The 24144-nt window shown below is 46.2% G+C and overlaps 1 protein-coding gene across 9 annotated transcripts in view; it reads left to right on the forward strand.

Annotated features, from left to right (window-relative positions):
- The window catches only part of LOC102431796 (gasdermin-C-like), a 35984-nt gene extending 15474 nt beyond the window's left edge, over nucleotides 1-20510 (forward strand). For 2 of the 9 annotated variants that reach the window (XM_014459686.2, XM_006093316.3), the window contains 9 exons: nucleotides 1601-1712; nucleotides 3848-3898; nucleotides 4489-4518; nucleotides 5984-6013; nucleotides 8105-8247; nucleotides 8571-8700; nucleotides 9155-9228; nucleotides 9892-11095; nucleotides 11353-11880. In XM_014459686.2, coding sequence (XP_014315172.1) covers nucleotides 1601-1712; nucleotides 3848-3898; nucleotides 4489-4518; nucleotides 5984-6013; nucleotides 8105-8247; nucleotides 8571-8700; nucleotides 9155-9228; nucleotides 9892-10206 — 885 coding nt within the window. In that variant the 3' untranslated portion in view covers nucleotides 10207-11095; nucleotides 11353-11880. Of the gene's footprint in view, nucleotides 1-1600; nucleotides 1713-3847; nucleotides 3899-4488; nucleotides 4519-5983; nucleotides 6014-8104; nucleotides 8248-8570; nucleotides 8701-8828; nucleotides 9229-9855; nucleotides 11096-11352; nucleotides 11881-19103; nucleotides 19231-20439 lie in introns of those variants that run through there. The other 7 variants (XM_023757759.1, XM_014459687.2, XM_014459688.2 and 4 more) reach the window with 7 other exon arrangements.
- The last annotated feature ends 3634 nt before the right edge of the window (nucleotides 20511-24144 follow it).

Genomic DNA, 24144 nt, shown 5'->3' on the forward strand with positions numbered 1-24144 from the left:
CGTGACAGGGGGTGGCGCCGCAACTTCCCTATCGACCCTGCCTTGAGTGTGACGGGGGCGGTGCCCCAACCCCCCAATCGGCCGTACCCTGAGCGTGACTAGGGGTGGCATCGCAACCTCCCAATCCGCCCTGCTCTGTGCATGACAGTGGGCGGCGCCCCAACTCCCCAATTGGCCCTGCTCTGAGCCCGACCAGGGCCTGCACCTAGGGATTGGGCCTGCCCTCTGCCACCCGGGACCAGGCCTAAGCCAGCAGGTCATTATCTCCTGAGGGGTCCCAGACTGCGAGAGGGCACAGGCTGGGCTGAGGGACCCCCTCTACCCCCTGAGTGCACAAATTTTTGTGTACCAGGCCTCTAGTATATATATATGAAATAACAGCAGACAAGAAGTATCTGGCTTCTTTCAGTATCTCATGACTTCTAATATGTTTTCTTTATCTGTTGTTTTCTGTAGTTTGAATTCATGGGCTCTGGATGTGATTTGATGTCTGACATTAGTTTGGGGAAAATCCTCCTTTATTATTGCTTCAAATATTTTTTTCTGTTCATTTGTCTCTTTTCCTTATATTCTCATTACATGTATGTTACAACTTTCCTAGCTGTCACACAGTTCTTGGATATTATGTTTCATTTTTTTAAGTCATTTTTCTCTTTGCTTTTTAGTTGTGAGATTTACTCAATTGCAGAGGATTTTCTCTCACTTGTGTCCAGTCTACTAGTGAGACAAACAAAGGATTTCTTTATTTCTGTTGCAGTATTTTTATCTCTCTAGCATTTCTCTTTTACTTTTTCTTAGACTTTCTATCTCTCTGCTTACATTACTCATCTGCTCTTGCATTTTGTCTATGTTTTCCATTAGATCTTTTAGCAAATTTATAACAGTGGTTTAAAATTCCAGGTCTAAGAATTTCAACATCCATGTTATAGTTGAGTCTGATTCTCAGCTTACTCTGTCTCTTCAAACTGTTGTTTGTTGCCTTTGAATATGCCTTGTCATTTTTGTTTTTGTTGAAAGTTCGACATGATACATGTGATAAAAGGAACTCTGGTAAATCAGCCTTTAGTGATATGGTGGTAAGATGTATGAGAAGAGAAGTACTCTATAGTCCTATGGATGGGTCCCAGCATTTTTTTTTTTTTTTTTTTAGTGAGCCTGTGCCCTGGGCTGTGAACTCACAAGAGCTTCTCAGTGCTCTCTCCCCTCTTGGATGTGGCAGGAGGGTAGAGGGAACTAGATTTGAATTGATGCCCTTGCCCTGCATGGAAAACTAGAAGAGGCTGGAGTTAGGTATTTTCCTTTTATCAATTGCTTTGGCCCCTATAAAGAGTAGGAAAATGAAACTCTCATCATCAATAAGAGGAAGTGACTAGATACACTTGAATTTGAAAAAGTCAAATCATTGCAGTATCAACATGGAATTGAGGGATGTGAAGGTAAATATGGGATGAAACAAGGAAAAAAGAGCAGGAACTAGAAACCAGGATTAGAGAGGGTGAGGGCAGGGAGCTGCTGATCCCTTTTCTCATGAGCTTTCTAGATGTATTTGACTTTAAAATGACATGCATGTATGACGGTGTCTCCGGGCTTTTGTTCCCAGGGTAAAGGACAGGGGAGGAGTCTCCAAGTGAAAGAGAAGAAGCTGACTGTGCCAAAGGGCTCGGTGGTGGCATATAAGAGGAAGCAGCTGCTTTTCTACAGCACAGGCTGGGGTAAGCAGAGGCTGAAGGAGGTGGTGAGGTATGGGGGCCTGCTTCTCCTGGGAAGAGAAATGAGAAGGGGAGACCGTCATCAGACAACCTTGGCTTCTCTACCTGTTCAGAGAGAGAAGCAGCATTTTCCAGCTGTCCAGGGCCCATACATCACCACTAACCACAGTCACCTCCAAGAAAAATCCCACTGAATTGTTGTTCTGGGAGGCAGAGACAGTATCCTACATGGAGAGAGACAGAAGGGATGTGCTTAGCACTGGGTGAAGTGTGATCCTACTCCCACTCATCTCTATTCAAGGTCCCTCCATTCTCAGCAGCTCACGTGGAGGATGGGGTGGTGGTGCACAGAGACCTCCAAGGTTACACATACCTCCCATGGTAAAGCCCATAACATATTGGCACAACCAGGAACAAAACTGCAAATGAAGTGCCCTGTAATGCAGAATTTTATCTGCATCTCTCCCTCCCTCACCTGACTCAAAATGCACAGTTGCCCGATACCCAACTGGGTTTTGACTTCACATGGGAGAAACATTTGCATCAAATACAACTACAAACCAGGGTCCAATAGTGGGTGCTATGAACACAACCAGCTCAGGATCTTTGGCCTCTCCCTGCCCAAATGTGGAGTCCAAATGTGGAGTCCCAGGGAGAGGTCAGCCTGATAAAGGTAGGGGTCCAGCTCCTCAGAGATCAGAGATCAGGGGCTGAATTCTCTCTCTCTCTCTCTCTCTCTCTCTCTCTCTCTCTCTCTCACACACACACACACACACACACACACACACACACACACACACACGCACAAACAGCTATCTACAGAATCCTCCCTGCAGCATCTGGTAAAGGTGGGTCCTGCAGTCAGTGAACTCCTGTCAGTGGCAATAGATGGAATGAGTATGAGCTCTCCAATCTTGTGGGGTCAGTGGCTGAACTCAAACTTCAAAAATATGTTTTATAAGTGTTGACAAGTGTGAACTAAATGGAGATGGACTTTGAAGGCTAAGCTCACAGCAGTGTCTGCAAGTCAGGCCCTGCTCATGGGGCTTGTCTGTTTCTACAGTTCAGGCCTAAGGGTGACTAGCAGGAACCTTTATAAAGAATGGCCCAATCCAGTGAGCATTTCATTTCCATGAACTAATTTCATCCTCCTAACACTTCATAGTGTAAACTAATATGAAGAACAGTTCAATAACTTGCTTGCTTTGTGGCTTTGGAGAAAACCAGAATTCCTCTGTCCCCCATCTTATTTATGAAATAGAAGTGAGACCTTAGCTCCAGAGCTGATGGAGATAAATGTCTGATGAGGTGGCTGAGCCAAATCTGTCTTCCCTCCCTCCAGTTCACCTGGACCCTTCCGCTGACCTGACCATAACGTCAGGTCTCTGCCATCTTATAACTCCTCACCCAAGTGACCCCTCTTCCCACCCAGTGTCCCCTCACTGCCAACTTCCTTAAAAAATCTTCTGCACCCTGCTCACTGCCTCCTCGGTGTCCATGCCTTGCCCCATTGCAGTCTGTCCTCGAGGGATTTAATCACATCATCATCAACTACCACACATTCATTATTCCCACCTTTGACTCTCTTCTCCCTGGCTACTGCATCACCATGGTTTATCAGGTCTGATATAATGGGACTGCTTTCCCTCTGTCTCCTTCCTTCATGGGCTCCTGTCCCTTGTCAAACACTTAAATCTGTTAGGAGTTTCAGAATGTTGAACATTTCTCTACATGAAATGTGAAATCACCCAGGAGCCTGGCAGGAAGGGAGTAGACATGTGAGGGAGGAGCCTCCAGGAGAGGAAGACAAAGAGCAGGAAGGAGGCGATGTTCTTTCCATGGAAAAGGCCAATCTCCAATGTGAGACTAGAGTGGAAAACCATCACGCAGGTGCCTATTGAAAGGCAGGTTCTAGCTTCCTTTTTAGAGAGCCTGATGCAGAAGGTATGGAGTGGGGTGAGGGACTCTGAGTTTCCACAGTGTCCCAGGTGATTCTGATGCAAAGGGTCCCCAGGGCACCCTGATAAAAGCTAGCACACCTGGTCCGGAGGAGGAAGTGTGGGGGCTGCAGGTGCAAGGGGGTGAGAGGCTCCAACAGGGATACCCTTGGCTCAGCTGACTTGGTTATTCCCCTGTAGGCATTCACCACATCGCAGATGATAATGATGATAAGGAAACCTTTCCAGCAGGTGAGTTGGGCAGGTTCTCTGCTTGGACCTCAGGCCCTGCTGAGCCCTTGACCCTCTTTGGACCCATAACACCCTGTTGGGGCTCAACCCTGACAGACTCACAAAAGCCTTCGGCAGCCAGGCTCCTCCACCACCTCCTCATCGTTCTGCTGTGACCCACACAGGCCCCTGGCCACAGAAGAGCCACCTGCCTTCTTTGAGTACTGAGCTAGAAGTATGTTTGTGTGTGTGCGCATGGGCCTGCGCGCTTGTGCATGCCTGCACATGTGTGTGAGTTGGGTGAGCAGAGACTGAGCTGTTGTGAGTGATTGCTTTTGTTCCTCTTTCCAACAGCAAATATATGTCAACCACAGTACTTAAGTGGACAGAGACTGTAAAGTGGATGTGATCCCTCCATGAGGCCCCTTTTTAGTACTGAAACCCCACGTGATGGCCTTTGCCATCCTCCTCTGAGCCACTGAGCTCTAGTTCCCTGGGTGAAGGACAGGGATGGATGGGCTAGAGAGGGTTTGGGAGTAGTGGGGAGAATGTGGACAAACCATAAGTCTTCAGAGACTAACTTTTGGATGGTAATTTGATTTCTCTTCTAGGTGGCATGGAACCTCCCATGTTTCGAATGAGTGAGTATGTGTTTGCTGGGGTGGGGAGGGTCCTCCTTGTACTCATCTGATGAGCAGGGCAGATTAGCTCCGCCTTTGCTCCCATGGCCCCGGGGCCTGGCCATAGTTTCTGTATGTTGGGAAGGGTAAGGAAGGGTCAGGAAAGGTGGGAAAGTTGGAGGGATGGACCAGCATGAAGCAGGAAGAGGTTAAAGAAGAGGAGGGTGGCAGTAGAGGACAGAACCCTTGGTAATGTCTCTAAAGCTAATTTGGTGGATGAGAGAGGGAGATGACCAGTGGCCATTCTTTTTCTAGAAAGAATACAGGAGCCCTTTTGACTAGGTGTTTATTAAGAGGAAACCTGAAGCCTGTTGGGTAGGGAAGACCCAATCACAGAACCCAAACTGAAGGTTTCCAAGCAACTCAGAAAACTGAGTTTACTTCCAAATGTATACTTTCCTTAGCCCCATTTTTCTTCCTTCCTCCCTTCCTTCCTTCCTTCCTTCCTTCCTTCCTTCCTTCCTTCCTTCCTTCCTTCCTTCCTTCCTTCCTTCTTTCCTTCCTTCTTTCCTTTGTTCTGTTCTTTCTTCCTTCTTCTTCTCTCTCTCTGTCTCTCTCTTTTAATTAATTCCTTTCTTCCTTCATTTATTTGTGGATGCATACAACAACCGCTCAGGGTCCTTGGGGCATTTATGCCCAAATGTTGAGTGCCAGGTAGAGGCCAGCTTGATATGTCTTCTTGGAGATTTGGGGTTCCCTCACCACACATAAAATTTCCTCTCTCTCTCTCTCTCTCTCTCTCTCTCTCTCTCTCTCTCTCTCTCCCTCCCTCCCTCTCTCAGACACACAAACACACATACACATTGTTTCTTATAGTGTCCTCCCTACAACATCTGGTGAAGGTGGGTCCTGCAGTCAGTGACCTCCTGTCAGTGGCAATAGATGGAATGAGTATGAGCTCTCCAATCTGGTGGGGTCAGTGGCTGAACTCAAACTTCAAAATTATGTTTTATAAGTGTTGACAAGTGTGAACAAAATGGAGATGGACTTTGAAGGCTAAGCTCACAGCGTGTCTGCAAGTGATGTCCTGTCCATGGGGCTCTTCTGTTTCTCTAGTTCAGCCTAAGGAGTAGGAGTGTGTGTGTGTGTGTGTGTGTGTGTGTGTGTGTGTGTGTCTATCAGAGACTAAGCTGTTGTGAGTGACCACTTCTATTTCTCTTTCCAACAGCAGGCATATGTCAACCACAATCCTTAAGTGGACAGAGACTGTAAAGTGGGATGTAATCCCTTCATGAGGCCCCTTTTTACTACTGAAACCCCATGTGATGGCCTTTGCCATCCTCATCTGAGCCACTGGACTCTGTTTCCCTGGGTGAAGGACAGGGTTGGATGGACTAGAGGGGGTTGGGGAGTAGTGGGGAGAATGTGGACAAACCATAAGTCTTCAGAGATTAAGTTTTGGGTGGTAATTTGATTTCTCTTCTAGGTGGCATGGAATCTGCCACCCCTCGAATTGGTGAGTATGTGTTTGCTGGGGTGGGGAGGGTCCTCCTTGTATTCATCTGATGAGCAGGGCAGATTAGCTCTGCCTTTGCTCCCATGGCCCCGGGGCCTGGTCATAGTTTCTGTATGTTGGGAAGGGTAAGGAAGGGTCTGGAAGGGTAAGGAAAGGTGGGACAGATGGAGTGATGAACTGGCATGAAACAGGAAGAGGTTAAAGAAGAGGAGGGTGGCAGTAGAGGACAGAACCCTTGGAAGTGTCTCTAAAACAAATTTAGGGGATCAGAAAGGTAGATGACCAGTGGCCATTCTTTTTGTAGAAAGAATACAGGAACCCTTTTAACTAGGTATTTAGTCAGAGGGACCCTGAAGCCTGCTGGGTAGGGAAGACTCAATCTCAGAACCCAAATTGGAGGTTTCCAAGCAACTCAGGAAAGTGAGTTTTACTTCCAAATTTACACTTTCTTAGCCCTAGTTTCCTTCCTTCCTACTTTCCTTTCTTTCTCTCTCTCTCTCATTCTTTCTTTTTTTCATTTGTTCATTTCTTTCTTCATTTATTTGTGGATGCATGCAATAACCAGCTTAGGGTCCTTGGTACCTTTGTCCCCAAATGTTGAGAGAGAGGGAGAGAGAGAGAGAGAGAGAGAGAGAGAGAGAGAGAGAGAGAGAGAGAGAGAGAGAGAGAAGTGTTAGGAGTTAGTTTGGGGAGCAGAGACTAAGCTGTTGTGAGTGACCACTTCTGTTCCTCTTTCCAACAGCAGGCATATGTCAACCATAGTCCTTAGGTGGACAGAGAGTGTAAAGTGGGATGTGATCCCTCCACGAGGCCCCTTTTTACTATTGAAACCCCACGTGGTGGCCTTTGCCGTCCTCATCTGAGCCACTGGGCTGTAGTTCCCTGGGCAAAGGGCAAGGGTGGTTGGACTACAGGGGATTGGGGAGTAGGAGGCAGGATGTAGACAAACCATAAGTCTTCAGAGACTTGCTTTTAGGTGTTAATTTGATTTTTCTTCTCGGCGAAGAAACTTTCTACTTTGGAATAGGTGAGTATGTGTTTGCTGGATTGTGGAGGGTCCTAATTGCATTCATCTGATAAGCTGGGCACCATAGCTCTGGGGACTGGCCATAGTTTCTGTAGGATTGGATGGGTAAAGAAGGGTCAGGAAGAGTTAAGAAAGGTTGGAAAGTTGGAGGTTTTCAAGCAATTTTAAATTTGGAAGTAAAACTCAGTTTTCACACTTTCCTTAGCCCAAGTTTCCTTCCTTCCTTCCTTCCTTCCTTCCTTCCTTCCTTCCTTCCTTCCTTCCTTCCTTCCTTCCTTCCTTCCTTTCTTCTTTTCTCCTTCCTTCCTTTCTCTCCTTTTTTTTCATTCATTCATTCATTTATTTGAATGCATGCAACAATCAGCTCAAGGTCCTTGGTCTTTGTGCCCAAATGTTGAGTCCCAGGTAGAGGCTAGCCTCATATGCTTACTTGGATGTTGGGGGTTCCCTCACCACATATCACTTACTTTCTCACCCCCCACCCCCTCACACGTGTACACACGCACTGTTCGCTATAGCATCCTCACTGCAACATCTGGTGAAGGGCTGGTCCTGCTGTCAGTGACCTGTCACCTCAGGTGTCCTGGCAGAAGCAGACAGCCCCCAACATCCACTCATTGGTTAATTCCTTATAGACCTTGAAGATACAAGCACAACTGTATGTATTACTAAGCACTTTATATATTCATATAATTATCATGACAATCTCATTTTGAAGTCCAATGCTAGAATCTCTGACATTTTCATCTCTGGAGTCCAATGTAGAACCCACATTATTTATGACGTGTCAGGAGTAATCACCTGGTCAGTTTCTCCTCTTCCCATGACCCTTTCCAGGATCCTATCCTCTCATCCCTGCATGTATCCCCCACCTCATTTCAGCAGAGACTCTCCATTTTTTTTTTTTTCGTCTATTGTGGTTTCATCCCAGAGCTCAACCATGCCATCTTCAGAGATGCTCTGGGTCAGCAGCTTGAAGGGAAGAGGAATTTTGCTCATGTTGATGGGAAAGGAATGTTCTAATCTGAGAATTGTCTCCGTTTCTGGTTGGCATTAATGCCCAGGGGCAGATTTCCAGCTGCTACAAGAGGAAGTTTCCCAGAACGTCAAAGCAGCCGAGCTCTCGAAGGACATGCAGAACATTGTGTTCTCCAACCTCCTGGCCATGCTTGGGGACCGCGAGGCTCTTCAGGACCTCATGGACACGGTGAGGGGCCTTGCCACTCCCTAAGCCTGATCCGTCTTGTAAATGGGGATGTTTCAGAGGTAGGGCTGCCAAGGTGTGTGGGGAAAGGAAAATGGGGGTAATCTTAGGGGGATGAGAAGGATGTCTGAGGTTGGGGACTATGTCCTGTGTCCAACAACCAGGGCCAGGAAGGCAGCCCTCACAGACTGGGGGTGCTCCATGTTCCCTGGGGGTGCATGGAGCCATTACCCCCACTCCTTGGTTAATCACTTGTAGACGCAGAATTTACAGGCGAAGTCACTGATGTTATTATCACCATCATTAATAAGCCCTGTCTCCTATAGCTTGAACAGGAACCCTTCGGTCATTTGGATGGCGCTGGTGGCACCATCCTAACTGAACTGCAAAAGGACTCCTGCCATCCAGGGGTTGGCTCAAAGTGCCTCATCCTTTACCTGCTTGAAACCTTAATGGGTAAGAGTGGTTTGGAGGAAGAATGGGGGAGTCACAAGGTTGGTCCCCCAGAGCCCCAAAAGGGTTACCTTAGGTGTCACCTCTCCAAACCCTTTGACATGCTATGATTTTTCACCCTCACATCACAGGCCTCTCCGAGGTCAGCAGGGCTCAGTGTGATGAGCTTGCCCTGTGACAGAGCCTGAGGCCTGCAAGGCCAGCCAGGTTCATGCAGCGGATCAGTGGGCGGTGATGCCAGGTCCAGCCACAGAAGCCCACCCCGGACCATGTTAGGTGGCTTCCTGGAGACCATCCCATGAGCACGAGCAGAAGGGGGACTTTCCAGGGCAGGGAACTTGACCTTCATGCCAGCGAGTTTTATTCCTCTGCCTCAGAGTTCGCTTCTGAAGGTCTCTGTGTTCACCGTGGGGACAGGAAAATCTGACTCTTTCCCCAAATGTCCCCCTGTCCCCAGTGCTGAGTGACATCCAACATGTCCTGCTGGCTCAGTCCATGGAGAAGAGGATCCTCCTCCCGCAGAGGGACCTGGTGAGCAATCCCCAGGGGCCGGCGTCCTGGAAAAGAGTGAGGGAAGCGGGATAAGAATGGTTCTGAGAAAGGAGAGATGACTCGGGTTGCTGCTGGGAGGGGAGGGGAGGTCCCGGTGTGGGCCTGGGAAATCCAGGCTGCATCTCTGTCTGGGAAACAGGCCCAGTGGGCATGAGTCTACCTGGGGAAGGTCTCAGTTTCCATGACAACCCTGCAGAGGGCCCCTCCCCCCAGTTCTAAAATAGCCGTCTGTGAATACAGGTTTGGGGAGCTCAAGGCATCTGAGTTATACCCCTGATGTACTCATACAGTTACCATTTGCAAATCGGACACACTCTCTCTGTATGCATGTATATGTAAGTACATATGTGTGTGTAGACGCGTACATACACACATTGCACACGCAGGCATACACACACAATTCCAAACCCCACTATTCTGCTGAGTAAGTGTCAGTGTCCCTATTTATCAGCTGAGGAGCCAGTGCTCAGTGATTTCCAACAACGTGTCCGTGGTCACACTGACCACAAGATAGGAACAGGTCGAGACCCCAAAGCTCCTGCCCCCACAGTCACCCTGCATGACCCCTGGCCCTTGGGCTGGAAGGGTCTCTCTTCCTGATGTCAAATGCTGGCCTGTAACATCTGATACTGTTTCTTCAAGGTGAGGAGCATCCTGGAGCCCAACTTCAACTGCTCTGAGAACACTCCCTTTACCCTCCAGCCCGAGCTCCTGGCCCCACTCCAGGGGGAGGGCTTGGCCATTACCTATGGGCTGCTGGACGAGTGTGGCCTGAAGATGGAGCTGAACAGCCCCGGGTCAACCTGGGACCCGGAAGCCCAGGAGCCTCTGTCTGCCCTCTATGGGGCCCTCTCTGTGCTGAAGCAGCTGGCTGAGGCCCGAGCCAACCTGGAGGGCAGGCCAAGGGGTCAGTCTATTCTGACTAGTCAGTCCCCGTCGTCCTGTCGTTTGATGTAAACACCCCCAAGCTGTACTTTGTATCGATGAGTCTGTATCTATTCCACAAATAAGGGATAAGTCTTTGTCTTTGATTTATTTCGCTTAGCACAAGACCTTCAAGGTTGGTCCATGTTGTCACAAACCACAGGCGACTCTGGCTGCTGAGTGGGGGGATGGGTTGGAAGGTGGGGGGGCCCATGTGGATGTAGGGAGAACATTGAAGGAGTTTCTCTAATTGCCCAGGCACTCAGTGGTATATTTTAAAAGATCAGTGGTATATCTTAAAAGGTAGGAGCTTGAAAAGTAGATATATTTAATTCTGGTTGAAGTAGATCCCAGGAATACTTGGGGGATATATATGTAAACTCATAGGATCACATCCTTGTGCTTCTCCTATTGAATGACCATGATTGGCGCTATTTTCTAATGAATTTATAATTTACACCAGAAGGTGGCAGCATTGACACACAGAAGGAAGCTTGTTGGTGATGGCACTTTCCTTGATTTGCTTTGGGACTTCTGAGTTAAAGGCAGACCCCTCTCTCTGCTCTGCTCTCCCACCTCCCTCCCCGCCCTTTTCCCTTCTCTTTTGATGCCTCCCTGCTGCATTTAACGTGATATAGGCTGGGAGAAATGGGGTGGGGCAGAGGGGGTCAACACTGCTTCTTTTTATAGCCTCTAGAGTCTAGAACCTTCCTTTTAAACACTGCATTGGTTGTATTGAATAATTCCCATAAAGAGCTCTGGGAGGTAAGAGTGAGTTATGGGGAACTTAGAGCTGTTTCCAGTGTTTCTGGAAACGCCAGCCCTTCTGCCGGGATTACTATGGATTCTGTGGGAAACCTGTTGTCTCATGCTGAGCCCAGGCAGAAGCCCTGAAGAGCTTGAATGTCGCTCAGTAAGCAGGGTATATAGTTTCTTTTTTTTTTTTTTTAAATTCTTTTTTTTTTTAAATATATTTTATTGATTTTTTACAGAGAGAAAGGGAGAGAGATAGAGAGTCAGAAACATCGATGAGAGAGAAACATCGATAGTCGCCTCCTGCACATCCCCCACTGGGGATGTGCCCACGACCCAGGTACATGCCCTTGACCGGAATCGAACCTGGGACCCCTCAGTCCGCAGGCCGACGCTCTATCCACTGAGCCAAACCGGTTTCGGCAGGTATATAGTTTCTAAATGAATTCAGCCAAGCACAGAAACTTCAAAATATTGCAACCTTGGTCAACCCATTGAAAAGCAGGGCTGGTGCAAATGATAGGGGGACTTATAATCTGATAGATAGAGCACCTGCATTAATCTGAAAAATAATCACATAATTTTAAATCTTAGAACACATATACTAGTACTTATGTGAATAGGGGGTTAAGTTGTTCCTAAGTTTCCTTTCCAAGGCCTGTGCAAAGCAACTGAGGAGGTGACTCAGCTGTGAACCCAGCAAGCAGAACCAATAAGCATGGTCAGACCGACCCACTAGGAGTCAAAACATCATCTCATCAACATCATCTCATTTCCTGATGATTAAGGACAATAGCTGATGTCTGGGGACCCTCAGGGCTGCGCATAGCTGCATTGCATCCCCAGCCTCACCCCAGCCCCTTCCCCTGTATAATCCTGTCCCCATTGAATGCTTGTAAGCACCCTCTCTTCTTGGTTGGCTGGCCTTCTCAATAAATGTCTTCTATGATTCGACCCTGCCTTCGTTATTGGACACAGGGACAGGCAGCCCGAGCCCAACCAGGGGTTTCCTGGTAACAAAAAAGTGGGGATTTGCTGTCTCCTTGGAGAACAGAGCCCGTCCTCAGGAAGACTTGTGGCTGCACAGGTCTGGGCTGGAGTCTGAGGTCACCGCTGGGCGACCTCTGCTGGACAACTCCATTCTCCCCACTTCCTTTTTCTCCCTTTATTGGGTTGTTATTGAATCAAATTAAATAATGTCTACAAAGAACCTACCCAGTGTCTAACAGGTAGGTGATACTCAATAAGCTGTTCTCGAGTGAACTGAACCGAGACAACAGTGAGGGATACCTTGAAAGCCTGGGTGTCCCTGCTGTGGTCCCATGGGCAGCCCCAAAACCAGGGGGTAGGAGGAGTGGGTCTCTGGTCTGGGACATTGAACTCTTCAATTTTTAGCAATTCTCAGGCTGTGGAGCATGTCTAAGGATGCCCCTCCCTCTGGTAGGGACTCTGGGCTCTGCTCCTCTTGCCTGCTTCACAGCCTGCAGTAGAGCACTCATCACTAGTTGTTTGGTTTTTTTTAAACATCAGGGGTCTTTGCATTTGAATCCAGTTAGCCCCGGGTTATCTGAGATTGGCTTTAAATCCTCCTAGTCCTAGTTGTCACAGAGGGAACCAGACAGGGATTTGCTGCCAGGATCAACCTTCTCCCCTTTCTGAGGAGGTGGGGAGCCTCTATGCTGACAGTCTTCTAAGATTAGGGAGGAATGCCGAACTGGTTTGGCTCAGTGGATGGATGTTGGGGTCCAGCCACAGCGGGTCCAGGGGTCCTCAAAGGTGTGGATGGAGTCGGCGAAGAAGGAATGACACGGAGACAGCGTTCAGTTGATCAGCATGGTTGGGTTCTCCCTCCAGGATCTCCAGCCAGGTTCTGTTGCCATGTTCTCTTGCTAGGTTCTCCAGCCAGGTTCGGTCATCAGGTTCTTTAGCCAGGTTCTATCCAGGTCCTCCCGCCATGTTCTGTCTAGGTTCTCCAGCCAAGTTCTGTAGACAGGTTCCAGCCAGGTTCTATCCAGGTTCTCCTGCCATGTTCTGTCTAGGTTCTCCAGCCAAGTTCTGTAGACAGGTTCTGTCCAGGATCTTTTGCCATGTTCTCTTGCTAGGTTCTGTCTCTAGGTTCTGTGTTCTGTTGTCTTGTTACATCTGTATTTATACCAGTTGATTTTAATCCTATCAATTTCTATTCCAAAGGTTAGGGCGTTTCTTATCTCCATTCCAGGGAGTAAAGATTATGTAGCTTAAGCATGATTGTTCGTAGTTAAAGTGATTAACTACCCACCTGGCACTTAGTTAAGGGGTTTTATTCCCTCCCTAACTTCAGGGAAAAATCCCTACCTGGGGAAACAACCTTTCTCAGAGAGGTGACCTTGGTTAAAACACATAGTGCTAAGGAGAGCAAACATATTAAGAACAGTATGCTATATACACCAGGTCCCTTGAAACATATGCTGTGCAGATGTTTCTTTCCTGCAGGGACTGTGTCAAGCAGCAAGGATGGACCGGCTTCCGGCAGATGGAGCGTCGGCCTGCGGACTCGGGGGTCCCGGGTTCGATTCCCGTAAGGGGCATGTGCCTTGGTTGTGGGCGCATCCCCAGTGGGGGGCGTGCAGGAGGCAGCTGATCGATCTCTCTCATCGATGTTTCTGACTCTCTGTCCCTCTTCCTTCTCCTCTGTAGGAGAATCAATAAAATATATTAAAAAAAAAAGATTAGGGAGGAAGGGAGTGTGTGAATACAGTGTGGGTAAGCTGTGCCAGGCCTTCTTCCTTGGCGTTTTCAGGCCAGCAGGGGGGGCAGGAGAGTGTGCCCCCACCTGCCCCAGGTATGCTGGGATCAGAGGCAGGAGGTCTCCACACAGCTCAAGTCAGAAAGGCACTGCAGGGGCATCGTGCCCAGAGGGCCTTCGCGTGAATGTCTCTGGTGGCTTTGCTTCTAGAGAAAGTCAAAACAGAGGCCTTTGTCTCCCTGTGCTTGGGCCTCTCAGGCTGTGTCCTTGCTGATTGTTAGTCCCCTGGATAGAGCGAAGCCCTGCATTCCTTCTACAGGCAGCTCCCTCCCTCCCGCAATAATTGGAACCAATTATGCAAGTTCTAACAGCACTTTTTAGATAATTTCTTTTAGTTCCTGTTTAAATAATCATGCTGGCCAATGGCTCTTTGTTAAAAAGTCTCCTTTTTATTGGGGAACTATGCCCCTGTTTCTGGGTGCGAATCTGTACAGGTGTCTCTAAGAGATTGGGGACAAGCTTGTCGTTAGATGCATTGCTCACCGAATGCACACAGATGCCAGGTGTTGGGGATACAGGAGTGAACAAGACACCCTCCTATCTATATTTTAATAACTGGCATCTCAAAAAGGTGAGACAAATCACCCCAAAACATGGCTTAAACCAGCACACATTTGGTTTATGTCGCCCTATTCCCGTGGGTCGGGGATTTGGGAGTGGCCTCAGCTGCTGGTGCAGGCGTGGGGCTCTCATGTGACTGCATCTGAGGCTGGCAGAGGCCACAGTCACCTGCAGGCTCACTGAGGCTGGGGCACCTGTTTTGAGGAAGGTTTTCCATGTGGCTGTTGGCAGGAGGCCTCAGTTCCTTGCCCACAGGTGGCCTGAGTGTCCTTGTGACATGGCAGGTGGCTTCCCTCAGAGTAAATGACGAGAGAGAAAGGGAGACAGAGGGAGCGGGAGGAGAAAGTTTGATGCCTTTTATGACCTAGTCACACACAGCGAACTCTGTGAAGTCAGTCGCCAAGCCTACCTCCCACGCCAGCTCAGCTCTTGAATGGAGGAAAGATTTGTGGACTTATTTTAAAACTGCCACATAGATGTATATCTTTTTTTAAAATTAAATTCTTTATTGTTTAAAGTATTACATATGTCTTCTTTTCCCCCCATTGACCTCTCCCTGGCTGCTCCCACCCCCCAGCACATGCTCTCACCCTTAGAAGAAAGGCAGGGGAGGGAGGGAGGGGGTAGTAAGAGATCAACCAAGGGACTTATATGCATTTATTAATATATAAGCATCACCAATGGTCACAGACAGTAGGGGGGTGAGGGCATGTACTAGAGGCCCAGTGCACAAAATTTGTGCACAGGTAGTGTCCCTAGTGGCTGATGGCTCCCAGCCAGGGCCTCCCTTCCTCTGCTGCCAGCTAGGGCCTTCCTTCATTCCGCACCTCCCCCTGGTGGTCAACACACGTCATAGCGAGCGATCTAACTCATAATTGGTTGAACTCCTGAGGGGACACTTTGCATATTAGGCATATATTTATCTATATATCTATATATCTATATATCATCATATAGATATATAGATATATAGATAGATACATAGATATAGATAAAAGAATTAAGATTAGACAGTTCCCTCTTAGTGTTTATCTCAGCTAATCCATTTGTGTAAAACATTGTACAAAATCTTTCCAGTGAACCTCTGTGTCATAGGGATTTTGATATAAAAAATAAGACAGGTCCCTACCTCTCCCATTGGGAGATTGTTTTGAAAGGAAGGAGACCGACCCTTCATTATATACCATATTTGTGAATAAATTAGATTTTCCTGAAAATTTTCTAAGAAATGTGTGTGTCGGTCCAACAGATAACTGTTATACATGTACTGTTATTTCCTCTTTGTGGAGTTTAAAGTTAGGGACATAGGCCATTGTCTGGGGAGTAGGTAGAGGAAGGGGTATCAGCACAGGTGGCCAGAAGTACTGACTCTTTTCAAACTTCCTGTATGGGGATGAATAATAAGATGTCTCCTTTCATTGATTAAAAAATATTGTTGCTTTTATGTTTTGTTTCATTTATATTTGCCAGCAGTTCCATATTTGGAGAAAAAGTATTGAGATTGGAGGTGGAGGAGTGTCTGTGCACTGTAGTCTGACTTCCAATAGTTACTGCCACTTCCAGGTTTGAATCTGGCTTCCTGATGGTCCTGACACCGCCCTCCACATCCATCCACACTGAGTCATGGCGAATTCGTGCGCAAGATTTACTATGCCAATACCTTATTTTTACTGTGTTTCCTCTGCAAACTTACTAAGTTATGGTAATTGCTGGATCCTTCATACTGGTTTGCTGTGTTAACTTTTAAGTTACATACATTGTATGGTTGTATCTAGTTAATATTGTTGAATAATCAGTCTGAGTTAAACAATGAAACGTTTGATTAATTTTTGGAGTATAGAAAATGTAAGAAATACTGTTTTATGTGTGGTAAAAATTTTTAAGTAGGTTATTGGTAACTGCCTTTGGTCTTGAATGGTTAAATATGGTTTGAATACTGTTTTCCTTGTATTCCCAAAGGATTTGATCTACAGAAGGAAAATACCCGTGTTATTTAAAAATATGGTCTCAGTATTTACTTACTTCAGAACTCTATTTTGATGTTCATTTAAACTGGGAATATATGTCTCAAATGTTATAAAGAAGTAACCTACCATAGATTAGCCAAATATGAATATTGCAAGTTATATGTAAAAATCTGATCTTTTTCCAACTTGCTGTATGTAACTTTTTTTGATCTATGGAAAGAGGACAAAAGCTATAAACTCAGAGCCACCTGTGCTTTTGTTGTGCCACATTCTCAGTGCCAGGAGCACACAGACCTGCACCTGTTGGTAATTCCGAGCAAGCCAGCCTTTGCCGAACCCCAGGCCTCTGCTTAAACTTTTTTTACTGGAACTAAATGATGTTGCCATTTTTATTTTTAGGTTTGCTGGCATGGGTAATCTCATTAACCGTTTGAGTCCCAAGCAGCGCGATCACGCTGCTATTTCTCAACATAAAATAAAACAAGCGCTATCACGCTGTTTGGGTCTTTTCGTACTCATTTAGAGAAAGCGCGGTTGCGCTGTTTGGGATTCTTCGACAGTGTTTTTTCAATACCCCCTGGGACTCAAATGAATCCTATGTTTTCTCGACATAAAATCTCAAACGAATCGTATGTTTTCTCGACATAAAATCTCAGCAGCGCAATCGCGCTGCTTGGGACTCAAACGGTTAAGGTGCTAACCAGGGACATAGACCACAATGCAGCACATTTTTTCTTGGACTTTGAAAGTAAGTCTCTTTAGCCCTTCACAGCTGGTGCATAATGGTAAAGGTGAAAGGTGAAAGGTGAATGATCCTCACACCACAGTGAAGGCCAGCCAGAACATTTGTTAATAACGTATGGGGAATCAAAGTTTGCATGATTTTCCCCCTAATTGTAGGCAAACATCACCATCATACATATAATTCTTTAGTTTTTCATTTGCTAAAATCATGTTGAGTCTGTAGCCAGTGCTGTCCTTTCATTAGTCCATGAAGCAAGGAGCCTTATGATGAACATTCTACTAGTATGCCTTGGTGACATGCTCACATTCCTGCCATCGGCGGCTGGATACCGTCGAAGTGTGCTGCACATCAGAATCAGTACTTAAATAACCGCCACCAGTTACAAATCCAAATTTGGATAGAAATAGCCGCTTTATTTCATGGCATACAGGAAGGAAGTTTAACATACTACTCTTTTAAGATGAAATGCAAAGGTGAGCTGTGGCCAAAACTCTTGATATTTGGCTTTGAAGTAAATTGTTGTTTTGGCGCAATTTTAAACAAGATTACATGTGAATAATTCTTGATCAGAAATTTCTCTTCCAGAATACTAGCACTGTTGGAATACTTAGAGAATTTTTCAGTATAAGGCCACTAATGAGACTTGTCTTGGGAGAATTTTGTGAAGAAATGTACAGGAAGCCACATTTCACCTCTAGGTCCTCCACATCAACCGTGGGAGCCCGGTTTGCTGTCGCCCGAGCACAGTCTGGGTAACCTGAAGGACGAATTCATGGCCTAATGAACATTTTCCCTTTTGCTATTGAAACAAAAAATCCATTTCCAATGTTCTTTTTCATAAAGGGATATTTTCTCTTTTCTCATTCTTGTCTTGACAGGTACCTTAACATGGGGAATCTTCTTAAAGTTTTGACATGCACAGACCTTGAGCAGGGGCCAAATTTTTTCCTTGATTTTGAAAGTGAGAAGATGATTTTATATCTATTTCTCTTTGCCTGCAGTAGACTGCGTTTGTCTTGCACTAAATGAATGTTTCCACTTTGCCATCTGTTTAACTGCTTTGCATGACTGAGCTATGGATTGTTTGAGTAAAATTTCTGGTGCCTTCTAGAACTGGAAATCCTGTTTCATAGACTAAATTGTAAAATACTTTTATTTGAATTGTTACAAGAGATATCTCTTTAGTTGAGCATTATTCTACAATTTGAGATCTCAAATGAAAACGTTTAAGATTCTCATATGAAAACATTTCTATAAAAATTTTGGTGGAAATTTGTTAATAGAAGCAATTTTTGAGGGGAATTATTGCAGTTGAGAAAAATTAAATATTAACTTCATGTATTATTGAAGTATTTTAATACCTGAGTCCCCTACTGGGTTTCTCCTCTCACGCCGTTTAGGATGTCTGCCACATGTTGTCATAGGCAGAAAGACTCCATCTGGATTCCTGAATAGATGGTCTTACTAGATAACTGTCGTTTTAGTGGAGCTCTGCATTTTCCAAGTACCATTCTATATGCCGCCTCCCAGGAAAACCTTACAAGCAAGAGGGCGGCTATCCCCCTCCTTCCTCTCTTCCTCCTCCCTTAGGAGAGTGAGGCCTGGGGAGTGAAGGGATTGTGCACAGTGACCGACCCCACACGCGCCTGGACCCTTCATCCGGGCCAGGACTCTTTCTGCTGGGACATGATGCCTTTTATATGGACAAATGAGAGAATAATCCAGTCAGATTGTAGAGAATTAAAATCCACTAATACAGTAATGTGTTTAGATAAATCAGCCCAGACACGCTCGCTCTGTTAAGCTAGTGACTTTTTTCATCATATTGGTGATAGCACTTATTCCCAAACTTTTACTTGGGGCTACTTTGGGTTTCTCAAAAATGGTCTGATCTCTGCTAGCAGAATGGGCAGTAAACTCAGATGCATAGAGAGACCATGGGAGGAAAGTGCTGACTGCTGCACACACCTGTCTGGGAGCGCCATTGCAGGGGAGAGGGGCGGCTTCATGTTAGCACCTCTTACCGGTTAACAGTGTGTCTTCCAGCATCATCTTGAGAGTTGAATCAGCTCATTAATTTGTGATGAGCCTCATGCATCGTGTCTTCTCTGCCCTCCAGGGAATACAGAAGCAGGTTCACAAATGAAGAGACAGTGTCGTTCTGCTTGAGGGTAATGGTGGGCGTCATCATACTCTATGACCATGTACATCCCGTGGGAGCATTTGCCAAAACCTCAAAAATTGATGTAAGTGGCCTTGTTTTATGTAATTCCCAACACTTGCTATAATCGAAAGCCAGAGGCTTTTTCCCGTTAAGAGCCGGCAGGCAGCACCGTTAGTCTGTGATCTGGGGGCCCTTGGCCTCCTCTGGCAGTGCTCCTACAGCCTGTGTACCGGTGGGAGAATGACCGGAAGAGTATTGTTGTTTAGAGCACGTCCTTGTAGGGAGACCTCACACTCCTCCTGCATATTGGGCAATATAAACAATCAGACATAAGAAAAAATTGTATCCTTTCATTCTCTTGACCAAAGGCCATTTCAGACAAAAGATTTATATCTAAATATGCAGGGTGGGGTAAAGTAGATTTAGCTTTATAATTACACGAAACACAGAGTCTATTCTTGTATTAATTATTAGTTAATTGCATTATTTTCCATGCGGACGATTGTAGGCCTACTTTTGCCCCACCTGTATATGAAGCACCAGGAAAGGTGCTCCAGCAAATAAAGGTGAAGACCATGCATTTTCCCTCCTCCAGTTCTAATAGTCTGTGGCTCTGGCCTGGGTTTCTCTGTTTTGTAACTTCTCTTCTTGCTCTCTCACATCTGGTTCATCAGAATTATAACCAGGGCTGGGTGGGAATTGTCTTCCGGTTCCCTTTCCCAGCAGGGCAGGCTCTCAGCACCTCCTGTCTGGATTGCTGGCTGCCTTCATTAGTGCCCATCATATGGAAAGAGAAGTGAGGTCATTTATTGAGTGATTCCTGTGCCCCGGGAATTATTAATCTTTCCTGTACCTCGGAAAATACTCCTAAGAGAAAGGAAGTTTAGGGAAATGAAATAATACAATGGCTCACGAATGGTGAGCAGGATTTGGGGATTTTGAGCCCACGTTGCCAGGGGTGTCTATCTGGAGAGCGCCTCCTTTCCTTGCCAGTGTGTGTGTGTGTCATTCTTTAAAGGCCACTCAGCACCTTTAGGAAGTCCTTCCTTAGCTCACCCGGGCTTTCTCATTAGTGTGGTGGCGCTTCAGGTTGACTGAGTTGGTTCTTAAAAAATTTTGTTTGACAAACTGAAAAAAATAAGACTTGAGTAGATTTTTTTTTCTGTTTAAGAGTAATTACCTCTGTAGTGTGAGTTCTGTGGTTGTGGTGCTGGTGTAAGTATTACTGTTTTGAAAGTCATGTTAGCTGAAAAAAAGATGTCTCACCTTTTCTGTTTTCTTTTCTCCTTAGATGAAAGGTTGTATCAAAGTTCTTAAGGACCAGCCTCCTAATAGTGTAGAAGGTCTTCTCAATGCTCTCAGGTGGGTGTATGTCCGTGCACACGTGGGTCGGAAAAGTGCATGTAAGAACACGCTTCAGAGTGGGAGGAGCACAAGGCTGTGGACGTAAATGTTCATTCAGGAATGTAAAGATCCCCTTCTTATTGGTAACTTTGCTTCAGCTGCCTAGTAAGCATATGTTTGTCTCTTTACCTCTCTAAGCATTTACTTGAGTGCAGATATGTCTTTAATTTTTAAATTGATTGGGAATGAACTTAATAGGAATGGAGTTTAAATTTCTTTAATTCGGAGAGACTGTGTATGTGCCTGCTTAAATGATATGTTCCTTAAAGCAGCTGTCTATGTGAAATTCTTATAAGGCAGATTGATACAGCATTAAGTTCTGCCTGAGATAGCTCCACAATATACCCACGTTCAAGCCTGGGGAGCCTGTTCCCATTGCTCCTCGTCTGGTCCAAGCTTTGGTCACCTGGACCCCGTAACAGCACCCGGTTGGTCCCTCTGCTGCTCCTTCTGCTCCCTCGGCGCCAGAGCGACCCTTTCAGACCATCAGTGAAGTCACACATCGCTCCCCTGCTTCGTATCCTGCCCTGGCTTTCACTGCCCTCAGAGTAATCCCCACTCTCCTCCCTGCGGCCCACAGCCTCTGGGTGAGCTGGTCGGTCCTGGCTCAGGCTTCCCTCCTTTGCAGCCAGGTTACTCTTCTGCGTGCAGGTATTTTATCATCTCTCTTCCTCTGCTCGCTTGTAAGCTCCTGGAGCTGCCTGGCACATAGTAGGCTTGCTTATTGGGTTTCTGCTCTTTCTGACAGGAATCCTGTCGTGAATCTTCTTTTAAAATATGAACCACTCTTAGTGATTCCTTTTTAGATTCTTAATTTGTGTTTACAAACTTAGAGCAAAACACCCCTGCCTGGAAATAAGGCTCCTGGAGAACTGAGACACGGGATGTGGTAGGTAGACTGTCCTGAAGCTGCGTATGTGGAACAGGGCCGCTGCCCTTTCTGTGAGGGCAGCGAGGAAGCAGGGATCTAGGCTCTGTGGGCCACGTGGCCCTGTCACAGCTCCTCAGCTCTGCGTTTGTAGTGAGAAGGCAGCCATAGGCCATGCTGAAGTGACTCAGTATGGCTGCGTTCCAGTAAAACCACTCAGTTCATGTGATTTCCATGTTAACATGAAGTTTTACTTTTATTTTGATCCCCTCGCCTCCCCCCGCAACCATTTAAAAATGTAAGAATGTGCTCAGCTCAAAGGCTACAATTTTTCGACCCTGAGTTAGAACAACAACAATTTTCCTCTGAGTGAGAAGTTATAGTCAATTGTTTATTTTAGAATTTAACCAGATCTTCCCGACAGGGCAGTTCTAACAGTTTCCCAGCTGCTGGCTCTGCGTCTGAAAGGTGATGGGAGGACCAGTGCGGAGCCTGAGCCAGCTGACGCTGGAAGGGAAGGCCCTGTAGAGCCGGATGCCAGTGATGATGTGTCTTTTCTAATTCCCTGCAATGGGTTTTTTTTCCTGTTAGGTACACAACAAAACATTTGAAGGATAAGATGACAAATGTGGGTTGGGCCTTCAGCTCCTCCTGGGAAGCCCCTCACGCTCACTCCCCTCCAACATGAAGGCTCTTCCTCCCTCTCTGCGTCCTGCAGCTCCTCCCCCTCGCTCCTGGGAAACCAGACCACGCAAGAGTGGACGTCCTGCAGTTACTCCATCCACACGAGGTAAGCAAGGCTAGCAGTCCGTCATCGCTGGTCTTACTGCCCTTGGCAAGCTTAGGAAAGCAATGAAAACAGGGTACACACAGACAATACTAGAGAAAAATGCTATTCAAAAGACCCAGCTCTCTCCTAAAAGAAGGGAAATTATGTAATGTGTGCGTGCATTTCATAAAAATATACAACGGAGAGCCCTAGACGCCTAAAACCAAACCTCAGGAAACCAGGCCACACTTAGAAAAATGAAAGCTGATTTTTATTTTATCATCAACAGCCATTCTTTAAATATGAACATGCATACGTAATACTCTACGCACACATCACAGTTTTAACGTTAGTTAATAAAGGTTAAACACACAACATACAAAAAGGTCAAAATGCAAACTTAAAACAAAAGTCTCACTAATTTAAAAAAAAGTTTGTGTTGGGTACCATCTGTACAACACAATTAATTTAAACATTTTCATTTGGCTGCACATGAAAAAAGCAGCAGTAGAAAATAAATCATTGAGGGTTTTTAAATAGCAGAGTAGGCAGTTTTGCCATGCGGGAGAAGCAATATTAAATATTAGTTTTCAAAAAAATCCACATTTAAAAATATTTAGTTCAAGTCATAGAATTTCTCAGTGGAGACCCCAATGCGATGCATGATTAGCTGTCTCAGGTGGCCTGTCTGAAAGGCAACCCCTCCAGGGTATAACTTGACTGATTTTGGCACAGAAAAGAAGTCTTAAGAACAAGAACATGATTAAAAAAGAGGGCAGAGGAACAGAGGGAAGAACTAAAGCGAGAGTAAATGAGAGAGTAATTGCAATCACTAAAAACTGCATCCGTGTCACTGCAGGCGCTCGCTCTGGAGTGTCATTGCAGCATGGATTTAATCTGCTTGGAGGTAGTCTCATCGTTCAAATGTTTTGTTGTGTACCTAACGGGAAGAAACACCCATTGCAGGGATTTAGAAAACACACATCATCACTGGCATCCAGCTCTACAGGGCCTTCCCTTCCAGCGTCAGCTGGCTCAGGCTCCACACTGGTCCTCCCATCACCTTTCAGACACAGAGCCAGCAGCTGGGAAACTGTTAGAACTGCCCTGTTGGGATTCAAGGAACAGCAGCCTCCTGATCACCACACCCTCTGTCTGAGAAACAGCAGCTGTGTGTGAAACCTCCCCCCCTTTAAGCAATAAAACAATAAAAAAAAACTAAAAAAAACACAAAACTTTATTGCTTAAAGTATTACAAAGGGTATTACATATGTCTCCTTTTTTTCCCCGCCCTTGACAATCTCCTGGCCTCCCCTAACCCCTAGTGTCTTATGTCTGTGCGAAGGCAGAGCAACATCTACAAGAGTGGTGTGACATGGTTTCCTACAGCTCTGACACTCAGAAAAGTAATTGTGAAATGGGCTGGTTGGTAGGGAGTGAGGTGATGGATGAAGAAGCAAGAAGTGAGGGGGAGGAAGCATGAGTGGTACGAATCAGGGCAGCTATCTGAGGCCTCCAGGGAAGAAATTCTGGAAAAATGGGTCACCAGTGCAGGGAATGCAGGGGTGGGGAGGAGGGTTTGGGGGAGAGCAGAAACCAAGAAGCACATGACTGAAACTTGTAAGGCCTTGATGGTAGGAAATGGGAAAGAAAGTAGAGGAAAAGGAAGAGGGGAGGCAGGAAGGGGCGGAGAAATCTCCATGAAACTGAACAAGGCCAACGTGAAAAGAGAGCTAGTGGGGAATTTTCAAGAAAATAATTGTTAGGTTGGAAGGAGCCCAGGATCAGATGCTTGCAGATGTGTGATCAGATAATGGACCCTCCCTGGAATTTCTAACAGGTCAGCGTGTCAGACAGATGGCCACACAGATACCAGCTCCTCCCGGGAATCCACAACAACCCCCACACAGATACTGACTCCTTCCTGAATACCCTGCCAACCCCGGCCCCCCCCC

Source organism: Myotis lucifugus, unplaced genomic scaffold (assembly GCF_000147115.1).
Source record: "Myotis lucifugus unplaced genomic scaffold, Myoluc2.0 scaffold_113, whole genome shotgun sequence".
Lineage (NCBI taxonomy): Eukaryota > Metazoa > Chordata > Mammalia > Chiroptera > Vespertilionidae > Myotis > Myotis lucifugus.